The sequence below is a fragment of the Budorcas taxicolor genome, chromosome 20, assembly GCF_023091745.1.
Source record: "Budorcas taxicolor isolate Tak-1 chromosome 20, Takin1.1, whole genome shotgun sequence".
Taxonomy (NCBI): domain Eukaryota; kingdom Metazoa; phylum Chordata; class Mammalia; order Artiodactyla; family Bovidae; genus Budorcas; species Budorcas taxicolor.
The window spans coordinates 62,439,936-62,461,309 of NC_068929.1; the positions used below are offsets into that span (position 1 = coordinate 62,439,936).

Below are 21,374 nucleotides of genomic sequence, written 5' to 3' on the forward strand. Positions count from 1 at the left end.
GACCAAGTTTCATAGTGGTAGGTGTTCAGCACACATGCTGTGTCTTTGTGATGATGGATTCACTCTGACTTGACGGCCAGGTCTTATAATAAGAAATGCTGTTTTAGAATTGGTCCCATGTTTGGCACTGTTGGGAGGAAAAAGGTCTACAACAGAAGATTTTTACTCATACATTTTTAAAGGATACCATAAATTAGAATTGACTACAGATGGCCAGGTGCCACATTTAAGAATAAGATCACCAGGGCATAAAAAAAATTTAGTGCCGAACATTCTATATTACAAATGCAGTCACAGCCTGGGGGAATTAAGGTTATGGCAGTTTCTGAGCAATAAATAAATAAATAAATATATAAATGGGGTTGTTAAATATGAGTACCAGGTGGCACTGATTTCTGAGTCATTTGTACCACTTTCATCCTTATGTAAACCATAAAATAGGCTGGCTGCTGACCAGAACCTGCAGCTGTGTAGAGACGTCTTTGTACACGTACCAGAAAACAAAGACTTATGATAGGCTCTGTTACAGTTTTGTATGTGAAAGAAAAAATAAAATTGTTGATGTCATAGGCCTGGAGCCAAAAATGTTGACATATATCTACCTAGCTAGGGCTATAAAGATAGTTCCTAAGAACTGTATTAAGTTTTTTAAAATAGCCAATTAACTAACAATTTTTTTTTTTTTGGAATATGGTTGATTTACAATGCTGTGTTTGTTTCTGTTGTACAGCAAGGTGAATCAGTTATATGTAAGCATATATCCACCTTTTTTAAGATTCTCATCCCATATAAGTCATTATAGAATATTGAATAGAGTTCTCTGTGCTATTTAGTAGGTTCTTATAAATTGTCTATTCAGAAATGTTAGGGACCTAACAGAAGCAGAAGATATTAAGAAGAGATGGCAAGAATACACAGAAGAACTGTACAGAAAAGATCTTCATGACCCAGTTAATCACGATGGTGTGATCACTCACCTAGAGCCAGACATCCTAGAATGGGAAGTCAAGTGGGCCTTAGGGAGCATCACTACAAACAAAGCTAGCAGAGGTGATGGAATTCCAGTTGAGCTATTTCAAATCCCAAAAGATGATTCTGTGAAAGTGCTGCATTGAATATGCCAGCAAATTTGGAAAACTCAGCAGTGGCCACAGGACTGGACTAGGTCAGTTTTCATTCCAATCCCAAAGAAAGGCAATGCCAAAGAATGCTCAAACTACTGCACAATTGCACTCATCTCACACGCTAGTAAAGTAATGCTCAAAATTCTCCAAGCCAGGCTTCAGCAATATGTGAACTGCGAACTTCCAGATGTTCAAACTGGTTTTAGAAAAGGCAGAGGAACCAGAGATCAAATTGCCAACATCTGCTGGATCATTGAAAAAGCAAGAGAGTTCCAGAAAAACATCTATTTCTGCTTTATTGACTATGCCAAAGCCTTTGACTGTGTGGATCACAATAAACTGTGGAAAATTCTGAAAGAGATGGGAATACCAGACCACCTGACCAGCCTCTTGAGAAATCTGTATGCAGGTCAGGAAGCAACAGTTAGAACGGGACATGGAACAACAGACTGGTTCCAAATAGGAAAAGAAGTATGTCAAGGCTGTATATTGTCACCCTGCTTATTTAACTTCTATGCAGAGTGCATCATGAGAAACGCTGTGCTGGAAGAAGCACAAGCTAGAATCAAGATTGCCAGGAGAAATATCAATAACCTCAGATATGCAGATGACACCACTATTATGGTAGAAAGTGAAGAACTAAAGAGCCTCTTGATGAAAGTGAAAGAGGAGAGTGAAAAAGTTGGCTTAAAGCTCAACATTCAGAAAACAAAGATCATGGCATCCAGCCCCATCACTTCATGGCAAATAGATGGAGAAACAGTGGAAACAGTGGCTGGCTTTATTTTTCTGGGCTCCAAAATCACTGCAAATGGTGACTGCAGCCATGAAATTAAAAGATGCTTACTCATTGGAAGGAAAGTTATGACCAACCTAGAAAGCATATTAAAGGGCGGAGACATTACTTTGTCAACAAAGGTCTGTCTAGTCAAGGCTATGGTTTTCCCAGTGGTCATGTATGGATGTGAGAGTTGGATTATAAAGAAAGCTGAGCACAGAAGAACTGATGCTTTTGAACTGTGATGTTGGGGAAGACTCTTGAGAGTCCCTTGGACTGCAAAGAGAGCCGACTAGCCCGTCCTAAAGGAGATTAGTCCTGGATGTTCATTTGAAGGACTGATGTTGAAGCTGAAACTCCAATATTTTCACAACCTGATGTGAAGAACTCATTCTTTTGAAAAGATCCTGGGAAAGATTGAGGGCAGGAGGAGAAGGGAATGACAGAGGGTGAGATGGTTGGATGGCATCACGAACTCAGTGGACCTGGGTTTTGGGTGGACTTTTGCCAGGGTCCAGCCCCGGTGGATCCAGGGTAATTTGAAGGGGAGACGGCGTGGCAAGGAAAAACTTATTTATTTAGAAATATAAAGAGAGATTAGGAAGAAATAGTATAGTAGGAAAATTTAGTGGAGAGAAGAGGCTGAATAACTTGGTTTATGTGGAGAACTAATAAAACCTCAGGACAAGAGGTTTGCATCATCTACGTTAGGCCACCGGCACCCGTTTGAATAGCAGAGGGTGCCCCACCTTGGGCTCCCTCTCTCGTGGGTCTTAGAAGCCAGGACAAGTAAGTAGACATGGTGAGCCTCCACGCCCCAGATGGGAATTCAGCCAGAAAATAGAGTAAGAAAAGACATGGGGGAACCAGTCTTTCCAGTGACTGGCCCATCCTCTATTGTCTGGAAAGGCCTTTTATACTTTTGATTGTACATAGAGATCAATGGATAATACAAAATTATGCAGCGTCAGCAGCCCTGACTCTTTTCGAGACTAGGCTTTCTCTCTGCATACCTAGTTGTATACACAAGTCTTAGGTGAGTTACATCATCTTCTGGCCAGAGGGCCAGTTAACATTTTATGGCCCTTTTCTGATAAGGGTCTGTCAACCAGAGAACTTATTTGTGTTGATCTTCCCAAAGTCTGGTGCCACTCTCAGAAAGCACTAAATAAAGTTACATTCTTACATAGCAAGGACAGGACAATTTATAACAATGAAAGAAGTGCAGTAATTTATAACAAAGAGAAAAGTAATTAACTCAAAAGTCTAGTGTTGCTAACATCAAAACTACTATATTCCTTTTTCTATATCCCAATTACATTGATTAATATCCTTCAGGTGTCTAAAAGATAAAGAATATGGAGGCCTGGCAGCAGTCATTGACTCAACAGTGAAAACCCTCTACCAATATAATTCTTAGCTCTTTAAAAAAGGCTCTGTATCTTTAAGATGCTTTAAGCTTCATGCCTTTCACAGTTGGGGGGCTGTAAACAATCACAAGTTGTAAAAGTCCGGGCAGACTGGTCAGGTAAATTAGAAAGCTATCAGAGGGGTTTAAGCTGACACATTCTTTTTATATGCAGGAAACTGTTAACTGGAGCCCTAAGTTAATTCCTTTTAGAGGCAGAAGAGTGGAAAGTACAGTGCAATAAGGCAGGCAGACCCCTGAAGCCAGATCACGCATTTGCGTATGTCTGGCTTCCTTCCTCATGACCTTTGCCACGGGCGGAATTCCTCACGCTGGCTCCCGGCAGACTTTGGGAGCTGGTGATGGAAAGGAAGGCCTGGCATGCTGCGGTTCATGGGGTTGCAAAGAGTCGGACACCACTGAGCGACTGAACTGAACTGAACTGAACTACATAGTAATATGTATATGTCAATCCCAGTCTCCCAATTCACTCTTCCCTCTTTCTTCCCCGGTAACTGTAAACTTATTTTTTACATCTGTGACTCAAGGCACTTAATTTTTAAAATGATCATTCGCTTTCATATTTCACATACAGCTGTCTTTATTCTTTTAGTGTCTGAACACTTCCTCTCTGCCTATGATATTGACTGCAGTTTGGAAACCAAGAAGGAAGTCGTTCAGTGCATGGGCTCCTTCCAGGATGGGGTAGCTGAGAAGTGTGTTGATTATTTCCAGAGATTCCGACGTTCTACCCATGTGACACCCAAATCATACCTCTCCTTTATTCAGGGCTATAAGTTCATATATGGAGAGAAGCATGCGGAGGTGCAAACTCTGGCCAACAGGTAAGTGTGAGGGTCGAATATGAAGTTATTGTAAAGCAGTGGCTCTCAACTAGGGGCAAGTTTGCTCCAAGGAGACATTTTGCAATGACTGGAGACATTTTTGTTTGTTAGAGCTAGGGTGGAGGTATGGGGGGTGGTCGAGAGGTATTGCTGGGATCAAGAGTCAGAGGTCAGGGATGTGCTAAATATCCTTACAGTGCACAGGACAATCCTCATCACATACAATTTTGCTGTTGCAATGCCCTGGACTGTAGACTGCCAGGTTCCTCTGTCCATGGGATTTCCCAGGCAAGAAGACTGGACTGGGTTGCCATTTCTTCCTCCAGGAGATCTTCCTGACTGAGGAACTAAACTTGCATCTCCTGCATTGGCAGGCAGATTCTTTACCACTGAGCCACCTGGGAAGTCCTTGTGAGATTTATCCAGCCGCAAAAACCAATAGTACTGAGATTGAGAAACCTTCCTTTCAAGTTGGTTCGAAGGATCATTCCATGGTTGCCAGTGGCTTTATTCTTGCCCAATAAGATTAAATATTGCCAAGTTTTCTTGTGGCCTACCACGTTTTACAGTATTGGATGATAATAATAGAAACCTTGAACTTGGAAAAATGCTGAGAATACAGACATCCCCTCACACCTCCTCTCATCCCTTTCTTCCCACATGTTCTGAGTGTCTGGGGTAGGAGAATCTGCTTGATACATGTGTTCTCTGCACAGCAAATACCTTACTTCACTGCAATTTGTTCCCAACTTCCCAGCTCTACTTTACTGTTTTGTGAACACTTATCTCTTCTGCCTGAATACAACCAAGAAGCAGCCAAGGTTGCTACCTATGGGACCCCTGGGAGAGTGATTGGACTAAATGACTCTAAGAACTCCTGTCTTTAAGATCACATCATTTTAGAGTCAAACAGGCAGCTGGTCCCTTCATGAGGCAGTTTGATAGCTTTAAATTTGTTGCTTTTCTTGATCCCAAATCTTCCTCCTTTTAATGTCATTGGTCTCCTTAGAAAAAAGGAAGTTATTTATTTCCTTTCCTCCATGATAGGGTTTCAAGAAATTGAAGTCTGTTGTCATTTAGCTAAAGTTCATTAAGCATGTTTCTTGCATGAGACAGATTCTTGACACTGTTATTCCTCATGGCATACAGTGTTCTAAGCAGACTCACTCTTTTCACACTTAATCTATGAAGAACCAATATGTGACTTTCGTCTGGAATCAAGCCTAGACATTTACTCTTTTTGTCAAGCCCTCTTGGATTTGCTATTGTATATACAGTATTCTTCAAATATGACCATTACTATTTGTATCAGTAGGCCAGTACTTAGAAAATGTGGCCAAGAACCACACATGTTAACACTTCCCTCACCTTGGATTTTTAATCTCAGAATGAATACTGGATTGGAAAAGCTAAAAGAAGCTTCAGAGTCTGTTGCAGCTCTGAGCAGAGAACTGGAAGTGAAAGAAAAGGAGCTCCAAGTGGCCAATGATAAAGCCGACATGGTGGGTAGACATTGACACATGAATCGTATTCATTTTGAATTCCCAATTCATAAATGTTAATACCGTATGCTTCTTCTCTAAGTTGTAACCATGGAAGTGCAAATTATTTCTTTCCATTATAATACCATATATACACCAATGATGCTATGAATGAAATAGGTAACTAATGAGAACCTACTGTATAGCACAGGAAACTGAATGTTCTGTGATGATCTAGATGGGAAAGAAATCCGAAAAAGCTGGGATGTACGTATACATACAGCTGATACACTTTGCTGTACAAGAGAAACTAATGCAACATTGTAAAGCAACTATCCTCCAATAAAAATTTTTAAAAGTACCATAGTCTTAATTCTATGTATGAAAAATTGTGTAAGTGGACAAAATAGACAAATCCAGGCAAAAATGTGCATTTTGGGCTGGGTGATTTTTGATGGACTTTTTTTGGTTTTATATTGAATTAGGTCTTAAAAGAAGTGACAATGAAAGCACAGGCTGCTGAAAAGGTCAAAGCTGAGGTCCAGAAGGTGAAGGACAAAGCCCAGGCCATTGTCGACAGCATCTCTAAAGATAAAGCTATTGCTGAGGAAAAACTGGAAGCAGCAAAGCCAGCATTAGAAGAAGCAGAAGCAGCCTTGCAGGTACATCTTTGTGATATAACAGATGTCATCTTCTAGGGCCTCGGAGGAAGATTAGGCAGAAAAGATGAATAACAATGAAGAAATGTTCTACTGCTTCAGACCAAAGCTCTCTTCACTGGAATGATTTCAAGTGATATTTTCTGCTTGGAGATGTTATTTGCTTTTTTAAGATATTGTAGGTGGCACTTCACATATTATCTTCTCACTCACAAGTGATGGGCAGTGCCATATAATAGTGGCCTGGGTGCCAGCTTCTCATGTCAACTCTGTTACCAATAAGCTGTGTGACATTAGAAAAGTCACACAAAATTTCTAAAATATTTTTTTCACTCCTTCATTGAGGATGTTAGAGTAGGTTAGTAAGATACAGCTTTCTTTGAGTGTACATATAAATTATCCAAACAAAGGACTACTGATCTAGTGCTACGCATTACGGTCAGGCTTTGACCAGGCTTCCAACACAATGCAGTTATGTGGCAATATTATAAATGATGAAATTAGAAATGAGGTTGGATTCTGGGAAAATATGTTGAATCTAGTGAAGTAGGCCATATCTTCAAGGGCTGGCCCTTTTTGAGATTGGTCTCATTGGAGATGTTTTGGACTCAAGTCATTGTTTTTACTGTTTCGTCCCTGGTGGTCCAGTGGTTAACATTCTGGTCCAGTGGTTAACTTTCTGCACTTCCAACGCAGTGGGTGTGGTTCAATCCCTGGTCAGGGGAGTAAAATCCTTAGTCTACTCATCTATTGTCTTATGTTATTGATTCTTGGCTTAGAAAGTGGCTGGAGAACTGGAACACTGCTGACCTGTCCATTGCTAATTCAAGTTATATAACCTCAATTGAACTTGCATCGTTATGTGATATAGTTATTATTTTTTGCTACCTTCTTAGCACACTTCCTGAAACACTTATACATTTTTTTGATCCACGTTAAGTCTTTAAGCTTTCTGAGTCAGTATACAACATATTGTATAAGAGAATTTTTACTCTTCAGAGACAATGAAGATGTTGCCTTCCTTTCTTATCTTTCCAAAGTTTCACACCATTCTTACAGGTGATATATCTCTCCTTACTGTTTCTTCATTCCTTCTTGCACTGGCTAAACTGTCCTCCTTAATACATGAAGTCTTCCAGGGTCCTTAGCCTCTCAGATTGGTGGGTACCTCATCTTCCCCAGTCCCACTTTTAAAAGACCAATTTATGAAGTTGTGATTGATATATAAAAAGGTGTATATATTTAGTATGTATAGCTTTGTGAGTTTGGGATGAGTGCATACCTATGAAATCATCACCACCTTCGAGGCCATAGACACATCCATCAACTCTCAAAGTTCCCTCCTGCTCCCTTTATTATTGTTTTTTTCTTTATAATTTTTATTTATTTATTTTTATTTGAGTATAGTTGCTTTACAATTTGTGTTAGTTTCTATTTTACAGTAAATGAATCAGCCATACATTTACATATATACCCTCGCTTTGGGACCTCCTTCCCGTTTAGGTCACCACAGAGCATTAAGCAGAGTTCCCTGTGTTATACAGTAGTGCTCACTAGTTATCTATTTGTCGATAGTATATGGGTGTCAATCCTAATCTCTCAATTCCTCCCACCCTTCCTTTCCCCTTGGTATCCATATAGTTGTTCTCTAGCTCTGTGTCTCTATTTCTGCTTTGCACATAAGATCACCTGTACCGTTTTTTTAGATTCCACATATATGCATTAATATATGATCTTTGTGTTTCTTTTTCTGACTTACCTCACTCTGTATATGACACTATCTAGGTCCATTCGCATCTCTACAAATGACCTGGAGTCATTCCTTTTTACGGCTGAGTGGTATTCCACTGTGTGTGCGTACCATATCTTCTTTATCCATTCCTCTGTTGATAGACATTTAGGAAGCTTCCATGTCCTGGCTACTGCAAATAGTGCTGTTATGAACATTGGCGTGCATGTATCTTTTTGATTATGATTTTCTCTGGCTTTGTGCCCAGTAGTGGGATTACTGGATCGTAGGGTAATTCTGTTTTTCTTATTACTATTTTTTTGATAAGAACACAACTTAAGATCTACCCATTAACAAATTTCAAGTATACAATAAAGTATTGATAACTGTGGGCACTGTGCTGTAGAGTAGATCTCTAGAATTTATCTTGCGTAACTAAAACTTTCTACCCTTTGACCATTACCTTCCATTTCCTTCTTCCTTCAGCCCCTGGCAACACCATTCTACTCTCTGCTTCTATGAGTTTATTTGAGATTCCACATATAAATGAGATCATGCAGCATTTTTCTTTCATGTTTAGCTTATCTCACTTGACAAAATATGTTCCAGGTCCATCCATACTGTTGCACATGGCAGAATTTCCATTATTGAAGCATGAAGAACATTCCATTGGATGTAAATACCACATTTTCTTGATCCATTCATCCATCAATGGACATTTACATTGCTTCCATGTCTTGGCCGTTGTGAATAACACTGCAGCAAACATAATGGTGCAGATATCTCTTTAAGATCCTGAACATATCCTCCCCCTGCCCATTTTAAGACACTCTGGATCCACTGAGAGTCTTTGATCAATAGAGGTGACAAGGATAGTGTAAAGAAACTTCCAAACCTTTATTGGACTTGTGATACTAACAGCATTATAGGAACGGAGCATGTGGCATCTCAGTTCCTACAGGTCTGCATTTTCATAAGATTTCAAAAGCCTGACATGTTTTTTAATTTTATAAAATATTTTCCAATATCGTCCTAATTTAGTACTCTCTACCACTACAGTATTCAGCAATACCATCAATGCAGAAATGTCTGGGAATAGGGGCAAGGTGATTGGGGTATGTAGGGGAGGTTTTCGATAATTTCCTTCACTGGTTCTGTCTTCATTTTATTGCCTCCTTGTAAGTTCTGAAATCTGGTACTACCAATTCATACTAAGAAAATTCTGGGCACATTCAAACTCTGTCTTGGCATCAGCCTTGTAAACCTACAAAACAAATAAAGTAACAGCAAAGAATGTGTCTATTCTTATCCCAATGCTAATCTGACCTGACTGCTTTGTATAATTATATATATATATGTATATATATCGGAGAAGGCGATGGCATCCCACTCCAGTACTTCTGCCTGGAGAATCCCATGGACGGAGGAGCCTGGAAGGCTGCAAGTCCATGGGGTCGCTGAGGTTCGGACACAACTCAGTGACTTCACTTTCACTTTTCACTTCCATGCATTGGAGAAGGAAATGGCAACCCACTCCAGTGTTCTTGCCTGGAGAATCCCAGGGACAGGGGAGCCTGGTGGGCTGCCGTCTATGGGGTCACACAGAGTCGGACACGACTAAAGTGACTTAGCAGCAGCATGTATACACACACACACACACACACATATGTAATAGTCATATTGCTTTGCCTGTAGAAGAAAGAGGAATCAAATATTTATCTGAAATAGGTTGAACTTCAGCTATACCCCCACCCCCAATTCATTTTACCTGGTCCCCAACACAATTGAGTCCAAGTCTGTTTGAGATTTCCCCCTTTTAAAGCTAAAGGGTAAATAAATAGGACCTAATCAAACTTACAAGCCTTTGCACAGCAAAGGAAACCATAAACAAAATGAAAAGACAGCCCACAGACAGAAAATATTTGCAAACGATGAGACCAATAAAGGGTTAATTTCCAAAATATACAAACAACTCATACAACTCAATTAAAAAAAAAAAACAACCAAAAAGTGAGCAAAAGATCTAAATAGACATTTCTCCAAAGAAGACATACAAATGGCCAACAGACACATGGAAAGATGCTCAACATCACTAATTATTAGAGAAATTAAATCAAAACTGCAATGAGATATCACTTCACACCAGTCAGAATGGCCATCAGCAAAAAGTCTTACAAATAATAAATGCTGGAGAGGGTGTGGGAAAAAAGGAGCCCTCCAACACTGTCGGTGAAAATGGTACAGCTTCTATGGAGAACAATGTGCAGGTTCCTTAAGCATTAAAAACAGAGCTACCGTGTGGTCCCGCAGTCTCACTTCCGGGCATATATCCAGAGAAAACTATCATTTGAAAGGATACATGCATTCAGTTTTCACTGAAGCACTCTTTACAATAGCCAAGACATGGGAGCAACCTAAATGTCCATCAACAGATAAGTGGATAAAGAAGATGTGGTGCATATATACAATGGAGCATTACTCAGCCATGAGAAGAATGAAATATGCTATTTGCAGCCACATGGGTGGACCTGCCTAGAGATTATCATATTAAGTGAAATAAACTGTAAAGGGAAAGACAAATACCGTATGGTATCACTGATATGTGGATACAAATGAACTTATCTATGAAACAGAAATAGACACAGAGAACAGACTTGTGGGTGCTAAAATGCTGGGGGAAGGGTTGGATTGGGAGTTTAGGGTTAGAAGATGCCAACTATTGTGTGTATATATATATATATATATATATATATATATATATATATATATATAAATATCTGAATCACTATACACCTGAAACTAATACATTGTAAATCAACTATACTTCGATAAAATAAATTTTAAAACAAACAAAAGCTAAAGTGAAATAAGCATGTCAGACTCTTTTATATCCACTTTATTTATTTATTTTTTTAAATTTTTATTTTTACTTTATTTTACTTTACAATACTGTATTGGTTTTGCCATACATTGACATGAATCCACCACAGGTGTACATGCGTTCCCAAACATGAACCCCCCTCCCACCTCCCTCCCCACAACATCCCTCTGGGTCATCCTCGTGCACCAGCCCCAAGCATGCTGTATCCTGCATCGGACATAGACTGGCGTTTTATATCCACTTTAATTTGATGCTGCTTTCCCTATTGGCAGCTATTATGTTTCTCTCCTTTCTCTTTTATAGCCAAATATCTCAAATTAAGGTCTGTCTGCTATTTCCAGTTTTTTTTTTCTTTAAACCACAAATTCTCCTTCACTTCCAGCTGTCTAGAATTCACAAATGCTAGTGTACTGAAACAATCCTTTTCAAAGTAGATAGTTACCTTTCTAATTACCGGGTTCAGTGGTTTTCTTTTCTTCTTATTTTCCCCAAAATTCTCAGAGAAAAGATCATTAGCTTTGATATGAAGTTCATGGGGTACCTTCCTTTGACAGGAGGGTTGCAAATGGAAATCAGATGGAAGGTCTGCAAGGCCTAGAAGGAATGAAGGTGCAGTATGTCCTAGAAATAGGACAATATCAGATGCTTATTTTTGTGTTTCCAATGCTTATTCCATTGATAGAACTAATAGAACAATTATTATCGACCACAACAGGTCTATGTGACTGTTAAGTAATTTACTGTATAAGAATCTTTGTGTGGAACAGAACTTTTCTAAGAGCTTAGTGAAATTCCTGTTGCTCATGTTCCATCATCTAAAGGTCAGTTTCCAGCTAAGAAACCTCTAATTATGCAACTGGCAGCCCCGCGGCTACCCGCTGGTGTCAGTCCACGGTGACGAGCTGTGAGAGAGAGAGTCAGATTCTTGACCTACATAACTAATGAGTAAAAAGAGCGCTGCAAGTCCTGGAGTTTCCCTGGTTGAGAATCCCTGGAATCTACTTTGGAGCTGATGATTCTTTTCCTTTCAGATGGCTTCCTTTTCTGACACTAAGTGGCTGTTACAATTTTAGAGAAGTCACAGCTCCTTATCAGCTGGCGAACGTGTCTCTTGCTGTGTCTACTCTGGCTGTCACTTTGAATTGTAAAAATTTGAACATGTGGGGATGTGTGTTTCTTTGGGATTAAATATGCTTCTAGCCCTCATGACTGTGTCGAACTTAAAAATGCTTGCGCTCCTCTGTTGAAGTACAGCAAGTCCCCTACATATATATGAACGTTTTAAGTTGTGAACTTTCAAAGATGCGAACGTGGATTCTATCAATGTCAGGCATGAGTGAAACCCCGACTTGCCCTCCGTCTCCTGTCGCTGACAATCCTTCAGCTCTACCATCTCCCACCCCTTCTCCTTCCTCTAGTCAGTGACACTTCTTGCCTGTTCACTCTATGCCAGCCCCTGTGTGCCAGCTGTGGTCCTGTTACTACTGTACTTTTCAAGGTGCTGTGTACTGTAGGATTCAAAGTGTTTTGTATCTGTTTGCTTTTTATGTATTATTTGTGGGAAAAGTATTATAAACCTATGACAGTACTATGTTGCTGATTGGGTACCCAGGCTAACTTTGTTGGACTTATGAACAAATTGGACTTACAGATGTGCTCCCAGAATGGAACTTGCTCATAGGTAGGGGACTTCCTGTAGCAGTCTTTGGAGAGTAAATGTTTGCTTCTGCGTTTCCTGTCTTGAGACTGGATGATAACCCCCTCTCCTCCCCAGACCATCAAGCCTTCCGACATCGCTACTGTCCGCACGCTAGGCCGACCCCCTCATCTCATCATGAGGATCATGGATTGTGTGCTGCTGCTGTTTCAGAGGAAAGTCAATGCAGTGAAAATTGACCTGGAGAAAAGCTGCACAGTTCCTTCCTGGCAGGAATCTTTAAAACTGATGACGGCAGGAAACTTTCTACAGAATTTGCAGGTTGGTAGTTCCGTCATGATGGGCCAAGAGGGGATTCAGAGTTCACTGGAGTGTCTGAATCCTTTAACAGAAGATGAATCTGCGTGCATATTTTTTAACTTACTGTTTTTCATCTTTATTGGGGTGTAATTGACAAATAAAAGTGTATTATAATGAAGATGGATGACTTGACGTCTTGATGTTTGTATTGATACATTGTGAAATGCTTTCACCATAGTCCATCCATTTGTTGTTGTTCAGTCACTCAGTCGTGTCTGACTCTGCGACCTCATGGACGGCAGCACACCAGGTTTCCCTGTCCTTCACTATCTCCTGGAGTTTGCTCAGACTCATGCCCGTTGAGTTGATGATGCCATTCAACTATCTCATCCTCTGGTTGAGATGGATTTAATCCATCCATTAATCCATCCATCTGGTTTAATCCATCCATTTAATCCAATAAATATCCGATTAAATATCTATCACCTCCCATAGTTACCATTTTTCCTTTTTTTGGTCGTGAAAACACTTAAGATCTAGTCTCCCAGCAAATTTCAAGTATATAATACAGTATTGTTAACTATGTTCTCATTGCTGTACATTAGATCCCCAGGACCTTCTCATCTTGTGTAACTGACACTTTGACCCTTGACCTTTGACCAGCATCTTCCCCTTTCTCCTCCCCAAGTCCCTAGCTACCACCATTCTACTCTCTGCTTCTGTGAGTCTATTTTAAATTCCACGTATAAATGATAATAGGCAGTATTTGTCTTTCTCTGTCTGACTTATTTCACTTAGCATATGCCCTCCAGGTCTGTCCATGTTGTTATAAATGGCAGAATTTCCTTCTTTTTTAAGTCTGAGTAATATTCTTCATATATATTTAAAATTTGTATTTAAGTATCTTCTCAGAGTAGAAGTTTCTCTTTCAAATGTAAGACATTATAAGCATTAGAGCTTTAGAGTTTCTTTATATGTAAAATATGAGTAATTTGTCATCTATATGTTTGCAAATATCTTCTTTCACTCTCTGCCTTAGTTGTTCATTCCAGTAATTGTGTCTTTTGGTAAACAGATGTTCTTGTTTATTATAGTCCAGTTTATCAATATTTTCCTTAATAGTGCTTTCTGTGTTCTGTTTAGTAAATCTTTGCCTGTCTTGCTTGGAAAATCCCATGGACAGAGGAGCCTGGTAGGCTGCAGTCCATGGGGTTGCTATGAGTCGGACACAACTGAGCGACTTCACTTTCACTTTTCACTTTCATGCATTGGAGGAGGAAATGGCAACCCACTCCAGTGTTCTTGCCTGGAGAATCCCAGGGACAGGGGAGCCTGGTGGGCTGCCATCTATGGGGTCGCACAGAGCCGGACACGACTGAAGCGACTTAGCAGCAGCAGGGTAGAATAAATGCACCTATCTTTTCTTTTAGAAGTTGTGTTGTTTTATTTGTAATATTTAGATCTTGAGACAACTGATTGGGATTCCCAAGCCCCATCTATACCCCACATAGTAACTTCAGCACTGTCTTTCATTCAGTTTTTATTTTAAAATTTTTTTCATAGTTTCTTTTTAAAACTTTAATTTTTATTGAAGGATAATTACTTTATAATATTATGATGATTTCTGCCATATATCAAGATGAATCAGCCATAGGTATACATATATCCCTTCCCTCTTAAATCTCCCTACCACCTCCCTCCCCATCCCAACCCTGTAAGTTGTCACAGAGCACCAGCTTTGGGTTCCCTGTGTCATACAGTAGATTACCACTGTCTATCTATGGTAATATATATGCTTCAATGCTACTCTCTCAAATCATCCCACCTTCTCTCTCCCTACTGTGTTCAAAAGTCTGTAGATAGGTTCATCAGTACCATCTTTCTAGATTCCATATATGTATGTTAATATGCAATATTTGTCTTTCTCTTTCTAACTTACTTCACTTTGTATAATAGGCTTTAGGTTTGTCCACCTCATTAGAACTGACCCAAATGCATTCCTTTTTATAGCTGAGAAATATTCCATTGTGTACATGTACCACAACTTCTTTATCCATTTATCTGTTGATGAGCATCTAGGTTGCTTCCATGTCCTAACTATTGTAAATAGTGCTGCTGTGAACACTGGGGTATATGTCTTTTTCAGTTTCATTCAGTTTTTAATTCAATGTTGCCCATGTGGCTACTGTGGCCAGAGCATCTTGTGAGGCCTTTTACAGCAGCTCTAACAAGAAGTAGCTTCTGAAATCAATGGGTTATACAGACTTGTTTCAGATAATGGAAATATGAGCCTCTGAGATGTAAATGGCCTGTGAAGGAATAGCATGCGATTTGGGTGGAGAGTGGGGTGGCGATTAATCTGATTATGAGTGTGTGGAAGAGCAGTGATAGTAGGAGGTGGGGCTCAAAAAATACTCACCGAAAAATGTGGTGGTGGCATTGGACTTGCTCTATATACTTGCTGCAGAGCCACTGTTCTTGGAAGCTACTTTGCTATTTGCCTTCTGTCACCACCATCCTTCCATTGCTCCCAAATATTCTTCTGGCTTCACTATTTTATAAGTCTCACAAAAGACACTTGCATTTTTAAGGAGCTCTGAATAAAGGTGAGTTTTGCTCTGTGCTATGTATGTTCTGTGCAGACTTATTTCTGTGAATTAGTTAGGTGCTACATTTCTTTCTACTTGGAAAACATTTAATTATCTTCATTGAGATCATCAAACGCCATTTTTAAAAGATCCAATTCCACTGATTGGTCAGTCTTCTGTTTTAATGCAAGAAGGTACTCTTAATACATTTCTGTTACTATTTTAAAGTTTTATCCCTCCAGAAGAGAAAAGTTCTCTCATAATCTTGATAGTTCAGTGATTAAAAGTTAATTCATCATCCTGAAGGCTTAATGTCCAACTGATTTTTGTCACATTTCAGGTGAGTTTAATAGAACCTCTCTCTGAATGTGTTAAGCATTTGGTTGCTGCTAAATGCTAAATGTTTATGTCTAAATATCTACACTTTACATATCTGCTTTATTTGCAATGCTAAATATATGTATCATTTTATTTGCCTAATATGCTGAAATATCGACAAGCTATTCATCCATTCTTGGATTTAACTGTTTGTTTCAGTGGTATCATGAGCATAATGTGATTATGACTTAATGGACAAGGCATTTTTAAGTTTATTTCACTCCATTCTTCCACAGCAATTCCCGAAAGACACAATCAATGAAGAAGTGATAGAATTTTTGAATCCTTACTTTGAAATGGCAGACTACAACATCGAAACCGCTAAACGAGTGTGTGGGAATGTAGCGGGTCTTTGTTCCTGGACCAAGGCCATGGCTTCCTTCTTTTCCATAAACAGAGAGGTGTTGCCTCTAAAGGTAAGCTTCCTTGGTGGGGCTTCAGGATGTGTGCCAGTAGGGGGTCTTTGGGTCAACAGGGCTTGTCTTTCCTGCAGCAAAGAAGTCTCAGGTGTTATTAGTCTCAAGTCTATGATAAGAGCTGGTGCTGGACCGGCCAAGCATAGCATGTTTCTTGTCTGTAATCCTCCAGCCGCTGGAATTGTATGGGCCTTAACCATGGACTCTGCAAGGATACTGCATCCATTGTGGGCTGCTGGACATTTCCCCCTTCACCCCCACAATGTTAACTTGAGAAAAAGAAGCACAGAAAACTATAGCACAGGATCCGCCAGTAATGTCCAAGACCGCTTGCCAGGGAGTCCTATGAATGGGGTGGGGTGGACAGTCACTGGTGGCTGGACTTGGCTTCAGAGGTGACATAGTATTCCCTCTCCCTTTGACCCTCAGGAAAGAGACTGACTAGCATCCTTTATTTAATGTGGGCTGACAATATGCCACTGTTTCTCTTTAGTTATTGAATTTCTCAGCGTTATTTGTCCATGTCTCCATACCATTCAGTGACCGTCTTAAGCAGATGGAGAGGCAAGTAGATGTTTTGAGAATGAAATATTAATGCCTCAAAAATCACACCTAATGGTTTGGTTGATTATTTTGCTTTCGTATAAGTCTGATCTCTTTCAACCATCAACTGACATCCTCTTATACATACAAACTACATGAGGAACATAATGATCATGCTAAAAATAATCATGAATAGAAAGAAGATAGGGAGAAAGTTTCAAGTTCCATTTTATTTTCTCATTATTACCATACCCAGAGCATTTAGTCAGTGGGGAGTCCCTGGAGGTCTTAGGGCAACTTAAAACAGGAGGGATTCGTTTGGCTTAGAGATTTTTAGAGCAAATAGTTGATGTCATGGTACTGTGGATTCAGAACTATTGAAGACTCCAGTTGGCTATTTTGATACTGACTGAACCACTGAATCCAGTGAAAAGTATAGGGCATCCTTTGCAAATTTTTCCAGTGGGTAAGCATACATAAGTGTCTCCAAGGGAATTAGAGTTGAATTCACAAGGGGGAGTTTTTATTTTGTTGTAATTACTAGAAATAAAATGAGTTAAAATCAGTACAAAATAATGGATATTCTAAACAAGGCTTATGCAAGAACAACATCTTCCCCATTACATTTGGTACAATTCAGGCTCCATCCAGTCCCAGGACAACGTAAGTCCTACAGTAGGATGTGAGGGGAACACCAGGAGGGAGAACCTTCTAGTTGTAGTTGGAACCTGTGCTTCTCTTCTGAGAAGCCTGTTCAGGGGGTGCCCTCCTGTGTTCTTAGTAGCATCCAGCATCCAGAAGTCTTTAGTTTGTCAGGTCCCTCCTAAATTGCCATTGTCATAAAAATAAGCATAGTTACATAGATCCTACATGTTCATTGCATAGAGAGAATTAGAAGACAAAGAAAGTGTAGTCTCATTGGGCAACTCTGCTCAGTATATTAAGAAATACAGACCAAAGGGTCTAACTTCACCGATTTCTGAAGGGGTTTCTCTCGTTTCCCAAGTGAAGAGTTTGAGGACACTCCTTGGACTCCAGTGGGGACCTCTTCACCACTCATTAGTGATGGAGACACTGAGGGACTCTTCTTTCATCTTACAATTCCTCTAGACAGGCCAAGTGACTTCTAATAGTGGATAAACTTAAACAAATATTGATGACAAGAATTGTGATTTAAATTCTATTCAGTTTCATTCTAAGGAGTTTTCTCCTTAGAAACTCTGTGAAAACTAATAAATATGAGTTCACATAAACAGAACATTGCAACAGGAGAGCCTTAAATATTGAACGTAGATAATAGTGCTATTGTTTATGGAGGGACTTCCCTGGTGATCTAGTGGTTAAGACTTCGCCTTCCAATGCACGAGTGTGGGTTCCATCCCTGCTCAGGGAGCAGAGATCCCACATGCCTTGATGCCAAAAAACCAGAACATAAAACAGAAGCCATGTTGTAATAAATTCAATAAAGACTTTTAAAATGGCCCATATCAAAAAGATCTTTAGAAGAGTGATATTAATATATTATTATCTATTAAACTCTTGTTATAGACCAGGTCCCAGACTTGGGTTTTTACATACTATCATATTTAACACACAGACAACACACTCTCATAAATCTTAGCAGGTAGTTTTTCAATCTTAATGGAGAAACTGAGGCTCATAGAGTTTAAGTAATCTTAATAGAGTCCTACAGCTCCTAATGTGAGCAGTTGGAGTTGAAAGATTTTTATACCCTTTGATTATATCTTTTGAGTACTTCATTAAAAAGATTATTTTTTTCCTGAGGAAAGTCCTTGAAAATATCCAAAATTTGGGGGACTATGATACTTTGACATTAGTGGGTGGCTTTATAGTAAATTGACAGAGTGGTCTTGCTGTTCCTCCTTGTTTAAGTCGTGGCAACAGATTCTTCTTAGAGCAGAGATGAGGAAAAATGTTCCAAGAGTCAGAATATTTGTAAACTGTAATTTTTAAGCCATGCATTTGCTGTCATTGGTTCTAGTCATGGAACTAGATATTCCTTTAAAGAATTATTCTGCCAAAGTTTGGGAACATGGGGTCATCAGATAAGAACATAACTTATCTCAAAAGAATATTTTAAAATAATCTTTTCTTCTCAAACACCTCAGAAATAATATGATGCTGGTATTGGGTTTCCCCATCAAAGTCAGTTTTACCGTTTTAAAAACCTAAAAGAGAGAATTTAAATTTCAAATTTTTTTCAAAAAAATTTAAATTCCTGTAAGCACAAATTATTTTCTACATCACCTTTTCCAAATATTGCTTTTTTCCCCCCAATATTGCTTTTGATTATGTCTTTTGAGTCTAATTTAGCTTCCTTAAAACAAATATTTTTATTTGGTCACAGCTCAAATATCAATTCTTTGCTTGAAAGCAAGTAATATATGAGAATTACAGGAATACCATCAAGTCCATCTCTACCCATCAACACCTAGATCTTTATATTCAGTGATTAATTATGTTTCATTCTTTGTCTTGTTTTAACATCTTCATTAACAGTGATGAGCTCTCCTTGGCAGATGGTTCTAAATATTCAACTTTTTCCCTGCAACTAAATATTAAAATAATCTGCAATTTGCATTTATGCATTTACTATTACAGTGTTTAAGTTTAGGGACTGACAAACTATGGTCCACAGGCCAAATCTAACTTACCACCTGTATTTGTACAGCTCATAGAATTTTTAATTGAGTACTTAACCAAAATTCTTGATTTTGCCTCTTGTCCCCCAAAGCCAAAAATATTTACTATCTGGAATTTTATGAAAAAGTTTGCTGATTCTCTCTTAATGACTGATAATTGTCTGCTTACAAACATGTCAAGTTCATGTGAAGACTTGGCCTTGATAATGTAATTTGAGAAGACTCTCAAAGAACAAAGAAAAGGTGTAGCATGGACTTCCCTGAGTTCTCAGATGTGACGTGTGGGATGTCTGGGTTGCTGCCTGTCCCTTCATGCTGTGTGTGTCCTATGCAGGCCAACCTGGTGGTGCAGGAGAACCGTTACGTGTTGGCCATGCAGGATCTGCAGAAGGCCCAGGCCGAGCTGGATGACAAGCAAGCCGAGCTGGACGTGGTGCAGGCTGAGTACGAGCAGGCCATGACCGAAAAGCAGGTGACTGTCCTCTGACACTGCGGTCAGCCCTTCATTCCTTCCTGCTTTCTCTCTCTAAGGGTTTGATTTCCAGTGGGGATTCATTTAAGTAATGCATAATGTATACATACATACATGCATGCACACGTATACACACAGCACATGTGCCTTCATCAAGTCCTGGAGTTTGTTTCTAGCAGACACCGAGGACCTTCAGTGAGAGGTCAGGATATTCAGCGAAAACAGAAGTCACTGCTGGAACATAGATGTTCTGGGTTTTCTTGTAAATTGTGATGAAAGCAGCATCTTGTGCAGCATTTTTGATATTTTTTCAAATTACATCCTCCCACTTTATCTCATTTAGTCTTTAAACAATCTCTCAAGGTAGGCAGGGTAGATATTTTTATATTATTGTCATTTTAAAGAAGGGAACTTAGGGGACTTCCCTGGTGGTCCAGTGGCTAAGACTTTGTGCTTCCAATACAAGGAGCGTGGGTTCAATCCCTGGTCAGGGAGTTAAGATCCCACACGGTGCGGCAAAAAAAAAAGAAAACAAAATGAAAATTAAAAAAAAAACAATGAAGAATGGAACTTGGGTCCAGAAAGGACAAGAGAATGTTCCGGAATGACAAGAGAGATCTTGATCGTCTGATGCCTTTTCGGGCCTCTCTGCTGGACCAATCTGACCACATGGCTGTGTCCCAGTCACAGAGACCACCCACAGCCTTCTCAACCTCTGCATGTTTTGCAGCTTTAGCATTCTTCAAAATCAAGGTTTGATTTTGCAGCAAGCTCTTTCTTTGATTTATACTAACTCCAGTTCCACTGGGGCCTCCTTCATTCTGAAAATCAAGGCAGATGTAACTTAAACCTAAGGTAGCTTAAGCTTCATTTTCCCTCACTTGCACAGGCCCCATAAATGCTGAGTTTACTGGGAGCCATGGAGAGGTCTATGGGGAGAGTATTTTATTTAGATAAAATACCTGGAGATCCTAGGGGAAAGGAACCTGAATTCTTCACCATCAGGACTTTGTAGTGCTTTTTCCCTGCTGATTCTCATTACATGTTCACTTGGCTGTTTTGTATTTGCAATAATTCTTTGATGATTTTCTTAAAGTGATCCCCAGATTATGTAAGCATCTGTCCTCACAAAATCTCTATCTGCCTCTGATAAAGTCTACATTTGGAAAACAAGATCTAGATTCTCTCTGTGCTTTCCTTGATGATTTATTTTAGAACCTTTGCTGCTTCTCAGTTGTCACTTGGCTGGATTGAGATTCCTGCTCTGTTGGTCTGTCTCTTTACAGGGTCCCAATGAGCAAGTTTAGATAAACATCAATTGCACAATATGCAAGATGTATCGCATTCTCTGTTAAAGATGAGTCTCCTGAAAGCAAAATAAGAGCTTTATAGAAATTTTGGAGAAGTAATTATGTATCGTCATTTGGATTTATTACTTATGGTCTATGGAAT

At 39.4% G+C, this 21,374-nt stretch overlaps 1 protein-coding gene across 1 annotated transcript in view; it reads left to right on the plus strand.

The window, feature by feature from the left end:
- The window catches only part of DNAH5 (dynein axonemal heavy chain 5), a 250,897-nt gene that overhangs the window by 157,944 nt on the left and 71,579 nt on the right, over window positions 1-21,374 (plus strand). The window contains exons 56-61 of the mRNA XM_052659109.1: window positions 3,924-4,155; window positions 5,543-5,657; window positions 6,122-6,298; window positions 12,680-12,883; window positions 16,065-16,244; window positions 19,785-19,922. Coding sequence (XP_052515069.1) covers window positions 3,924-4,155; window positions 5,543-5,657; window positions 6,122-6,298; window positions 12,680-12,883; window positions 16,065-16,244; window positions 19,785-19,922 — 1,046 coding nt within the window. The remainder of the gene's footprint in view (window positions 1-3,923; window positions 4,156-5,542; window positions 5,658-6,121; window positions 6,299-12,679; window positions 12,884-16,064; window positions 16,245-19,784; window positions 19,923-21,374) is intronic.